Source organism: Rhinopithecus bieti, unplaced genomic scaffold, assembly GCF_001698545.2.
Source record: "Rhinopithecus bieti isolate Rb0 unplaced genomic scaffold, ASM169854v2 scaffold_42745, whole genome shotgun sequence".
NCBI classification, from domain to species: domain Eukaryota; kingdom Metazoa; phylum Chordata; class Mammalia; order Primates; family Cercopithecidae; genus Rhinopithecus; species Rhinopithecus bieti.
In genome coordinates this window covers 4036758-4048941 of record NW_016819184.1, presented here as the reverse complement: position 1 = coordinate 4048941, position 12184 = coordinate 4036758, and the positions used below count along the sequence as shown (strand labels likewise).

Genomic DNA, 12184 nt, shown 5'->3' with positions numbered 1-12184 from the left:
TGTTGAAGTCTCCAACTACACTTGTGGATTTATCTGTTTCTCCTCTCAGCACTGTCAGTTTTGTTTCAAGTGTTTTTGAAGCTGTATTAGGTACACACACGTAGGATTGTGGTATCTGGGAGAACTGACCTCCTTATTACTACAGATGTCCCTCCTTGATAGTATAGCCACTCAGCTATCTTTTGGTTAATGTCTTTTTCCATGTATGTCTTTTATATTAAAATTGGGTTTCCTGTAGGTGGCAATAGTTGGGTCTTGCTTTTTATTTTTTATTTACTTATTTTTATGTTTAGTTTTTTTGAGACAATGCCTCACTCTGTCACTCGGGCTGGAGTACAGTGGCATGATCATAGCTCACTGCAGCCACAACTTCCTGGGCTCAAGCAATCCCCCACCTCAGCCTCTCAGAGAAGGTGGGACCACAGGTGTGCACCATCACACCTAGCTAATTTTTTCATTTTTTTGTAGAGATGGGGTCTTGCCATGTTGCCCAGGCTGGTCTCAAACTCCTGGGTCAAGCAGTCCACCTTCCTCAGACTCCCAAAGTGCTGAGATTACAAGCATGAGCCACTGCACTTGGCCCAAGGGTCTTGCTTTTTAAGTCCAGTCTTACAATTGGGTCTCTAGACCATTCACATTTAATATGATTCTTTCTCTGCCTTCTGTTAATTGAATAGTTTCTGTGATTCCATTTTATTTCACTGTTGATTTATGATCTGCCACTTTTTCATTATTTTGGCCGTTGACCTAGGATTTCGCAGTATACGTCGCTAATCTTTCATGAGAGGCCACCTTCAAGTAATATGATACTGGTCTACATGTACTGTAAAGACCGTATAACAGTAGACTCCCAATTCCTTCCTCCCGTCTTTTGTACTGTTATTATACATTTCACTTTTACGTATGTTATAAAACACATAATACACTGTTACTAGTTTTTACCTTATACAGTTATCTTTAAGAGCAATTAAAGAGAACAGGAGATTTTATTTACCTTCATTTATTCCATTTCAGTACTCTTAACCTTTTTGTATAGGTTTCTGTCTAGCATCATATTTCTTCTGCCTGAAAAACTTCTTTTAGCATTTAGCATCGCTAGTTCTGCTAGCAATGAATTCTATCTTTTCAATTGGGAGAATTTTTATTCCTTTTTCAGTCTTGGAAGATCTTTGAGCAGAGTATAGAATTCTGGGTTAACAGTCCTTTTCATTCAGTACTTTAAAGATGTCACTCCATTGTCTCTGGCCTGCCTGTTTTCTGACCGGAAGCCGGCTGTGTTTCCTACTTTCGTTCATCTGTTAGAAACGCATCTTCCTTGCCTGTAGGCGTCCCATCCCCCAGCAGTTTGACTATGATAGGCTTGGGTGTGTCATGATGGTTTTTACCCCTGGCTTCAGCATTTTTCTTTCTTCCGTTCCATTCTTTCGCCTCCTCGGTAGCCCGTTATACCTGTGTTAGACTGTCTGATGTTGTTCCACAGCTCTTGGATATTCTGTTCTGGTTTTTTTGACACCCTTTTTTCCTTTTTGTGATTTTGTTTGGCTAATTTCTGTTGAACTGTCTTCAAGTTCACTGATTGCTTACTTGGTTTTGTGTCATCTACAGTTGAACTTTTTGAAGGCGTTCTTTGTCTCTGTTACAGTGTTCCTCATTTCTAGCAGTTCCCTGGGGTTCATTCTTACAGTTCCAGCTCTCAGCTCAAATCACCAATCTGACCTTGCATGGCATCCACCTTGTCCATTAGTGTCTTGAACATACTAATTATAGTCCTTTTAAATTACCTATGAGATAGGTTGCACATCTGTGTCATAATTAGCTGGTTCTGTTGATTCTTTGTCTCTTGGAAGTGTGTTGTGTTTTCCTTGCCTTCCATGTATCTCTTGTTTGTTGAAAACTGGATACCTTATGTATGATAGTAGAGACCAAGGGAAATAATTTTTTTTGCCTGGAATTTTTTGTACTTACCCCTGCTGGGGCTTTAGTGTGGGCAGTGGAATTCATTTTTCTAGCCTGGAGTTGAGCTGTGGTTGAGATTTTTTTATTGTGATGGTTACCTTCCATGTGCCATGGGCTTCAAGTTTTCCTAGCAGTCCTCGTGTGTAGGGTGGAGCAGGTCTGCAGAAGGTGACTCTTAATGTCTTCTCTACCTTCAGCTCTAGGTCTTTCTTTTGTTTTGCACCTTAGAGAGGATCCGTCTTTACACTGTCACAGCTCTTCCAGCCACATTCCACTGTCACTGGTCCTTTGGTGCCTTTTCGCCTGTTTAGGAGGGAGCAGGGAGTTAGCAGGGACTCCATAGTTGTTTAAGCCTCAGCCTAGGCAGACGTTCGTGTCCCTGAGTCTCAGGAGTGTGGCCTTCCCACTGCTCCTGCACCCCCGCCTAATGCCCCAGAGTGTTTTTTCTGTTCCCTTCCCCTCTGTTCATTGACTTTAACCCATGCCCTAAGGTTGACAGTGGTCATTGTCTTCCCCCACCCACACTGAGGCTTTTGTTTCATAGAGGAGAAGGGTCCAGGTGGGGTTGCCGGTCCCTCCTACAGCAGCTGCTGTTACCCTGCCGTCGGTCTACACCAGGAGGGTCACTCTCTCGGGATTCTCACTGGTCTTTCATGTGAGAACTTGGGGAGGTCCTTGGAGAAAAGCCAGTAAGAAGGTGTGAACCCCTGACTCCACAGAGACCTACACTTTCTCACCAGCCCCACTGGGCCCAACTCATTCACTCTTTTAGCTAAATGCTTACTGGCATCTGGCTACATCTGCCCCGGGTAAGGAAGGACTGTCCTTTCTCTCCCTGCATCAGCCTGTCTCTCCTTAGATTGCAGGCTGGTTGGCTGTCCCACCTCTCTCATGGATTTAAGAAGAGCCATGACCACCTTGTAGTTTGCCCTGCTTGAGCCAGAGACTTTTTCCAGCTCTGCACCATGAATAGAAACTTCTTTCAGTAATTGCCTTTGGACTAAGTGCCATGGCTCACACCTGTGATCCCAGCTATTTGGGAGACTGAGGCAGGAGAATTACATGAACCCAGGAGTTCAAGGCCACAGCAAGTTATGACAGCACCACTGCACTCCAGCCTGGGAGACAGAGCAAAAGCCATCTCTTTAAAAAAAAAAAAAAAAAAAAAGCTTTTGAATAATTCTCTATAGTCTAAGGAGAGCTTTTACTTGGTTGTTAATCCTCAGTGTCTGTACCATATCCTGGTTGTGGTACACAGCAGCGGGTGTTGATACACTCACTGTAATTTAGCAGAGACATCCATCTTTCTGAAGAGCCATAAGGCAGAGCTGATAGTGCATATAGTAACAAGGCTTGAAAAGAATTCCTGCCTTTTTCTAACAGCAGTGTGTAAATTTTTAAAATTTGTATTGGTTTCCACAAGGTGGCAATATAAATATATGATACATGAGAAGAAGTGATTCATTGATTTTTCAAAAGTCAAACATTTGAGTAATTTAACAGGTAATAGTTTCAGTTTTATCTTTTGTAACTGTAACAGTCATATGTGTGACCTAAGTAATTTTTATTTTAATGGAAGGTTTTCTAAGCTTCTGTTTATTTAGGTTATTAATATTCTGCTGAAAACTATTTTAGTGTAAAGTTTTCATGCATGATGCATTCAGTCTTATTTAGCTAATTTATATTGATTTTAAGGTTTATTAAACTGTTAAATGTGATACTGTGTTAATAAAATAAGCATTTTGACAAGTTTCAAAACAAAATATTAATTACTAAGTCATTGACTTATTTCATTTTTCACTGATATGCAAATGAAAACATCTATAATTTTATTGCTAAGAGGAAAATAGCCTCTGCCACAGGCTTAGTTGTTTCACAGTGAATACATGAACATTCTCTTTTGCAATATAGAGGGAAATCAGAATGAGACCTAAAAGAGAAAATGCAGTCAGCCCTCTGTATCCAAGGATCCTGCATCCACAGATTCAGCCAACCACAGATTGAAAATATTAAATAAATAAAAAGTAATACAAATTTAAAAGCAATATAACAACTATTTATATGGCATTTACATTGTATTAGGTATTATAACTAATCTAGAGATGATTTAAAGTATATAGGAAGATGTACACAGCCAAAATGCAAATACTACACCATCTTATATCAGGTACTCCAGCCTCCTCAGATTTTAGTTTCCTGGAGGATCCTGGAACCAATCCTCCACAGATAATGAGAGGCCATGTTAAATAAATTTTTGTTTTATTTTTTGACTACTGCTTTTTCCACTTCATGCCCTCTGGCAAAAAAATAAACAAGGCTTAATAACTAAAATCTTAAGCTTATTAGATTCCTATAGAATTAGAGTGAAAGATGCATTTTACCTGTTTAAAAAATTTTTGTTTTCATTTTCAGGTTATGCAGGCGTTTCATCATCATATGACAACTGCATTGGCATTGATCTGCTAGAAATTCTAGCAGTAGCAGTTTGTTAAGCCAAAGGTTTTTTGTGTTTTCTTTTTGAATTTAGAATTTACTCTTCTACTGTATTTTAATATTCATTGCTTTCACAGATCCAGGCCTCTTGACATTTTGGTGGCTTTGGGGTTTAATATAGTGAAATACCATAAAAAGTAGAAGTAATCTCTGAAGATTCAGGGAGCTCTCTGCTGCAGTGCTAAGAACAGATCCTTTAGATTCGTGGGTTGTTCCCATTAGATGTGTACATTTAATATTTGGTTAAGGTTAGTAAAAAGGGAGATGAAAGAATGTAAGTTAGTTCCCTTTAGAAAAAACCTGTGAGATGATGGAGCCCTCTGAATAGGGGTCATAGGTCAGTGAAACTGCTGATAAGAATGCATTAAGGAAGGCATGATTTGTAGAAATTGGAAGATGAAGACTTAAGATTCAGAGTTATGGTTAGGACAAATCCAAAGATTTTAAGGTTATGATCTCTGCAGCCATCAGTTATCTTTAGGCACCCAACTATTAATAAAATGACAGTGTGATGTCATTGTCCACAAAGAATAATTCATCTTTCAAATGCCATTTCTAATTGTTAAGTGCTAATGCCTTGATTACTGTCAGAGTCATTTAAATTTTCTATAAGGTTATCAAAGGTTTCATGACTGTTAACTCCCCGCATAACTAAAATACAGCCAACCTTAGGCCCAGATTACAGACGGATACATTTACAACAGTCACTTCTGCTGTACTGTGGTTGTTGGGGGAAGGCAGGAAGAGATCTGTCTGATAAAATAAGTGGGAATTGGAGGGGAGAAATGTCTAAAGGCAGCAATGGGGATCCTGTAGAGGAGGAATGGAGCCAGGAATAAAAGAAAGGGGAATTCCTGGGGAAGGGAGCTCTGCACTGCTGGCTGCTGTCTGGCAGGCCTGAGGCAAGCCCTTGGGTGAAGGGAGAAAATTTGTACCCCGAAGAGGTGAAAGAGCATAGCATTTGAAATTGGAAAACATGACATTTTGACTTTAATCCAAACTATTAACCCTTCTGGGCCTTAGGTTTTACATCTGTAAATTAAAAATGCGAGGGGATGGACGTTATCTGTAAGGGCTCAGAGTGTGCGGTCATGCACTGTACAAGAGTTGTGGAATTGGCCGGCGCGGTGGCTAAGCCCTGTAATCCCAGCACTTCTGTGAGCCAGACGGTCTGCGGATTCACGATGGTCAGGAGATCAAGACCATCCTGGCTACCAGGGTGGAACCCCGTCCTGCTACTAAAAATACAAAAAACCTTAGCCGGGCGACCTGTGGGCGTCCTGTAGTCCCAGCTCACTGCGGGAGGGGCTGGAGGCAGGAGAATGGCGTGAACCCGGTGAGCGGAGCCTTGCAGTGAGCTGGATCCGGGCCATGCACCTCCAGCCTGGGCGGACATAGCAAGACCTCCGGGTCTCAAAAAAAAAAAAAAAAAAAAAAAAAAAAACAAAAAAAAAAGAGTTGTGGAATTGTTATCTGTTACCTGGTTATGTGAGCCAGGGGTCTGCACCTGGACTCATTAAAAAAAAAAAAAAAAATGCTAGATATGAACTGCCACGTAATTACTAGTCTTTTCCAGTAGTAACAAAAATAGAATTCACCGATCCATCATAAGGGGTAAATGCTTTCAGGACAAACTGTAAACCGAAATAGTTTTAAGGTGGAGTGCTGTGTGGTGCTCCTCAGCTGAGGGGCAGTCTTCACACAGAACTGCACTGGCATCTTTAGAGTAAACTGAGATGCAGCAGTTCTTGTAGTTCAGGAATCCATGTTTAAACCCCAGGTAGTTCTAGCTCTAGAGATGGCAGTCCAACACTGGCTTTAGATGTGTGTTTGGGACACAGGAAGGCGCTTTAGGCCGAGCTTGAGGAACAGAGGAAATACCACATAGCTCCTTCTGTGCCCTCGCCCAGCTCCACTGCGTTTTCTTCATGGCTGTCCCGTCTGTCACTCTCTTGTTTACTGTGGTTTCCCCCAGTGCCTCCGCTCCCCTCCCCCAAACTCCTACCTCAATAGAATGCAAGTTCCATAAGTCAGGGGCTTCCTTTTGCCTGTTTTGTTCTCTGTCAAGAGCAATTCCTACTACGTAATAGGCATTCAAATGTTTATAAAAGGAACGAGTACTGGATTTCATTGATGTATTGAAATAAATGTGTAGAAACAGGCCCGTGAGCAGTAGGTAGAAGAAGGCAGGTCTGAACCCGGCAGGAGAGGAACACCTGCTGCTCTGTGAAGAGTGACTGTTGGGCTGTCACTGTCTGGTATTCTGGACCTCTGAACTGTCGGTAAGCATTGCTGGTCCCTTACCTGTCTCTCTGTCTTTTTTAACGCTAGCAATAACATCGAAGATGATGCAGTTCTCAAAACCAACAAGCACATTTACTCCCAGCTTTTGAGAGCAACTGCAAATAAAACTGCGACTCTTCTGGAAAGAATCAACGTTATCGTCCACCTGCTGGGCCAGCTTGCGGCCGGCAGTGCAGCGAGCAGCAGCGCCGTTCAGTGACTGCACAGAGCCGTGTCCCAGACACGCTGTCAGTGCCTTCAACACGGAGCCGGTTTGTTCATTCGGTGCTTTGTTTCATTAAATAATAGGGAAATATCCATTTAAAACAGGTATATCAGTGGAAACACAGAGTTATTTTAAGTGACAGACAAATTACGGTTGAGTTCTGTGGCTTCTTCACTTGAAGTGCTAACATCAGAATCAAAGTTAAAGCTTCCACTCTTTGTTTCTTTTAAGAAGTACATAGTACCTCAATATTCACAGACTTGCTGGGATGCAGTTACACTTTCCTATTTTTGAAGTATGTCAAGCTACATGGTCTAAGATATGATTATTTTGGATAAAATGTTACTTTGGTCAAGAGAACTTTTATCCAAATGACATTACAGGTTCAAGTGGGTTAAGGAGACTTGTGCATCTACAGTGTTTCCTTTTAAATTGCCCAGGAAAAAGTTGTGTTCTTCGTAAGCTTCAGTGCAGGATTTTTCAAAGACTAGCTGTTGTGCAATTGCTGTATTTAATGCATGTTCTGAAAGGGTTCACTTTTGACTTTAAATGACAGTCGATCAAGAGCAGGTACTACCCCTTGTTTTCATTTTAAACTTGAAACTGTGAATAAGGTAAGAAAACTATTTTGAATAAATAAACTATTTATTTAAAATGTCTTTGTATTTTTCCAGTTTTCATTCTTCACATTGAGTTTTGAGTTGAACTCAGTCTAAAATTAATAAACTTTACAAAGCAAAGCTCAAAACATTAAAAGTAAAATTCTGCTGTCCACTAAATTCTCCCTAGAATATTTTACTTATTGCTGCTGCTACATGGCACTTGTCCAGTTACACACACACAAACATCCCCTGTTATTTGTAATGGCTACAGTGCACAAGGCTGTTTTTGTTCATAATTCATACTTTCAATTTCAAGGCAGTGTAACAGATAAAACAGGCCCTTTTGAGGTGAGGTGAATGTCTGGACTCCTGTGCATGACACCATTGTGGGTAGGTCTGCTGCCTAGGCCTGGGGGCAGGTGCGCTGGAGATTGCGCTAGCTGCCTGCAGGCCCTCCACGGTGGCCAGAAGCCCCTCCCACACCAGCCAGACCTCTGAAGGAATTCCAACTATACTAGAAAATTGTTTGGAATAACTGGTTTTAAGCCAAATTTTTACAAAGCTATGATGTAAAAGAGACTTTTTTCTCTTTTACAGAGATTTCCAGGTGTTTTCATTGGCTGAGATTTTTTTGTTTGTTTTGAGACAGGGTCTTACTGTCACCCAGGCTGGAGTGCAGTGGCACAATCTCGGCTCACTGCAACCTCTGCTTCCCAGGCTGAAGGGATCCTCCCACCTCAGCCTCCCAAGTAGCTGTGACTACAGGTGTGCGCCACCACGCCTGGCTCATTTTTTGTATTTTTAGTAGAGACAGCATTTTGCTATGTTGCCCAAGCTGGTCTCGAACTCCTGAGCTCAAGGGATCCACCTGCCTCGGCCTCCAAAAGTGCTGGGGTTACAGGTGTGAGCCATCACACCCAGCCCATTGACAGTGAGTTAACATCCATCATAGCTTAGCAGAATTCTCTCTTGCCATTTGTCCACTTAGTTGTTGTTTACTTAGTTTGCATTTTTCTTGGAACAGATTTGTATCAGTTTGCAAAAATTAATCCCTGAAACATTTAAAGTTTTGACTGAATTCTAAATTGTACAGCAGTTGTACACATTCAGCAATGTTTCATTTCAGGACCAGTGTCATTCTGTTTCCCCTTGTAGCAAGTGTACACACATAATAAAACTATCTTCACCCTGCTAGATAAACCTAGACACTTCTGTTGATTATGATCAAAGATGATATACCATCTTTTGGGTTAGTGAATTCAAAAGCATGTTCCTGCTCAGGCAGGACTGAGCTGGGGTCAGGGGCCTGAGAGGTGCTGATCTTTCCTCCTGCCCCCTCTTTGGCTGAAACAAGCTTTCAGTCAACAGGAGAATTTGTTCTTAAGCAAGAATAAACTCTAGTTATCTTCCTTTGTCAGAGCAATAACATGAAAGTTCCTACGGGGGGAATAAAGATCCTTACAAAATATATTTGTAATTTGCTGTTTTTAACTTAAAATTTTCTGAAGTACCTGTGTTTCTGCTATTCGTATCTGTGGCGTGATCATGGAGGCTACTGAATCCATTTCAGGTAATTTCAGATTTTGTTCACATCATTACAAATGACATTGGGTTTTCGTTTGGGTTAAGAGTTAATAGCCATATTATGTAAAAGTTGAAGGGATGTACTGCCTATCCTAGATATAACTGATATTGGAAAAATAAAATTATCCAGCTAGCTTCAAGAGTCTCCTTTTGGTAGTCTGGTCTTTAGAACCTAAGTAAACTGTCATATAAAGTGGTAGGAGAGAACACTAAATGAATTATAGTGAACCAGCAAAGCTGTTCTGTTCTGGACCATTTGGGTTGCAGGCCTGTGTTTTCAAACAAGAGGGTGCAACTCATTTCAGGGCCTGAGACCACCACAGTGACACAGAGGAAGTGCAGAGGGCCCTGGGCTGGGATTTGGAGATGCAGGCTCAGAGCTACTACTGGGTTTGACTTTTGGCAGATACGACAGATGAACTTTGGCTAATGTGACTGGAAATGTGTATAGTAGCATCCATCCTGCCACACTGACAGAGCTGTGAAGATCAAGAGAGAAATCAACATGAAAACCTTTTGTACACTGTCTGTAGAGAAATGTCATTCTGACAGGGACTGTGGAGGGCAATCCATTTGAACCCCATGACTTTCCCGTTACATCCCTCAGTAAAATCATCTCCGTGCCATCTCCTTCCTTGATAGCTTGACCCAGGGCTCTGGCCGCCCTTCCAACTCCCGTTAATCAGGTGGGCAAGCAGTTGGGATGGGCGGAGCGCCACAGAGTAGAAAGCAGGCAAAGATCATTGGATGCTTAGTTTTTGGGTGTTTTTTTTTTTAACCTTTCTAGGTTATGAATTATGTTTTCCCTGAGCAATTGATTTTTAAATCAAGTATTTTAAAAGTTCAACTAAGGCTTTTCCCATTGGGTTTTAACTTACAGTGCCATATTTGCTTTAGCTACTGAAACTCTGGTTTTCTTTGTAAACAATATCAGAATTTTTCTCTTAGCGAAATCCTATGACTCTCCATTTCCCCCTTTTTCTTACTACATGTTCAGTGTGGAGATATGGACATCACAAACATCAAACCACTTCTCTGAAATAAACTTCTTAGGAAATAAGCCATTAGCAGGAAGCCAGGAATTCTGTTGTTTGTCCTTGTCATTAACTACCTTCCAGTATGCATTGCCTTTGAAAAAGAAAATGGAGTTGTATGCATAGGAGTAATAAGCGGAATCTATATTTCTGAAAGGATGGTTTTGTGGTATTATTGCTGGAAAAACTTCAGTAATCTTCTTTGGATAAGAATTAAGTACTCGATTTCTGTTGACATCAAATGCAAATACCTGCAAAGCAAATAAGATAGACTGGCTCTTCTGAAAATCATTAATATTTTTAGGTTAATTTATAACAACGAGACAAGACTTTGTACCAAATTCTTTAGACTTGAACCTCTTAATTTTCCATCGTGCTCTGCCATCGCTATTTAGATCTGAAGTGAGTACAAGTTTTTTGGGTTTTTTCTGGGCCCGGTCTCACTCTTGCTCAGATGGACTGGAGTGCAGTGGTGCAATCACAGCTCACTGCAGCCTCGACCTCCCAGGCTCAAGTGATCCTCTCGTCTCAGCCTCCTAGGCAGCTGGGAGCACAGGCACGTGCCACCACACCTGGATAATTTCTGTATTTTTTGTTGAGACCGAAACATGGGTTTCACCATGTTGTCCAGACTGGTCTCAAACTCCTGGACTTGAGCGATCTGCCCACCCTGGCCTCCCAAAGTGCTGGGATTACAGGCATGTGCCACTGTGGCAGGCCAAGTACGGCTTTTAAATATGAACTTGATCATCTGACCAATCTCTATTAGGGATGACAGAAGCATTGCTAGGCTGAAGAGCCTTCTACTTACAAGGGACTCCTTGAAGAAGTAAATTAACTTCTGTCTTCGGTCATAAAAGGCTGTGTCTAGGGGACTTGGGATGCCAGGAAATCCTTCTGAAATCAATTTGGGATAGCTTTTTCCTTGTTCATCTTCTGTAAGGGCCTGATCCTTGTCACTGTCATATCTCCAGTATTGATTTCCTGAGAGCCAAACAAAATACGTGCATATGGTTTATTACTATTAAATCACGTGACAAAGAGGACAGTTTTCAATCTAGGTCTCAGCCAATCCTCTACAATGTGTTGCCGTGATTCTAGGAGAAAGCAGGGCTTTCGGCGTCTGAGTGAAGCCTCCACTCCGCGATTTCCCAGGTCTTGAATTACTCCTACATTTAGCCCAGGAAGTGCATTTTTCTTGACCGTCACTGCTGCAGTTGGAATGTTGGTTGCCTTTCACAGCAAAAGGAAACCCCGCCCCATGAACGTCATCCTCCCGGCCCTCATCAAAAGCAAAACAAAACAGCAAAATCCTGTCTTTTTTACCTTAGTATCTTAATGTTTTTTTCTTCTTCCCTTACAGTCTAAAGATGTTCCTTTTAATGTTAGTGGCCCAAGGCTTGGAATCACTTTCCTATCCTAATCAATATAAGCCCTCTTGTTACTGAAGAAATCATGATCCTTATGATTGGATTATACCTTGAGTGTCTGAGAGACCTCTAGTCCCACCACCACGCCCACCTTACAAATAAGGACACTGGAGAGCTGAAGTGACTTGTCCACATTCAGACCGCCTAGGCTGAGCCAGGAATGCAAGCCAGGACTCTCAGATGCCACTCCGCAGAGGCTGCCCACTGTCCTATGAAATGGAACTTTGCCCCATTTTGTTTCAGAGTTCAAACACTCATTTCATGCTCTAAATCAGTAGGAGTTTATTTTAGCCTCTTCTTGTTAGTTCCTAATCCTGAATATTTGGTATCTTGCCAACGGAATAGACTAAATCCACTCAGATAATTTGGTGTTCACAGCTCACAGAACACCCCAAGCGGTACGTTCCTTAGCAACCAAATATTTAATATACTTGGAAAAGTTCACTATTAAGAAGAATGTGACGTATGTCCAGTTAGAGATGCAGTTCACTCTAACAGGAATTTCTTTTAATCCAAAATATTCATAACAAATTCAGATTTTTTTTTTTTTTTTTTTTTTTTTTTTTTTTTTTTTTT

The 12184-nt window shown here is 41.3% G+C and overlaps 2 protein-coding genes across 2 annotated transcripts in view; one reads left to right on the top strand and one right to left on the bottom strand.

The window, feature by feature from the left end:
- Nucleotides 1-7617, top strand: part of EDRF1 (erythroid differentiation regulatory factor 1) — a 45961-nt gene extending 38344 nt beyond the window's left edge. The window contains 1 exon segment of the mRNA XM_017858637.1: nt 6781-7617. Coding sequence (XP_017714126.1) covers nt 6781-6952 — 172 coding nt within the window. The 3' untranslated portion in view covers nt 6953-7617.
- Nucleotides 7618-10129: 2512 nt separating this feature from the next.
- The window catches only part of MMP21 (matrix metallopeptidase 21), a 10206-nt gene continuing 8151 nt past the window's right edge, over nt 10130-12184 (bottom strand). Inside the window, exons 7-8 of the mRNA XM_017858638.1 lie at nt 10990-11162; nt 10130-10429 (exon numbers count right to left, since the gene is read on the bottom strand). Coding sequence (XP_017714127.1) covers nt 10130-10429; nt 10990-11162 — 473 coding nt within the window. The remainder of the gene's footprint in view (nt 10430-10989; nt 11163-12184) is intronic.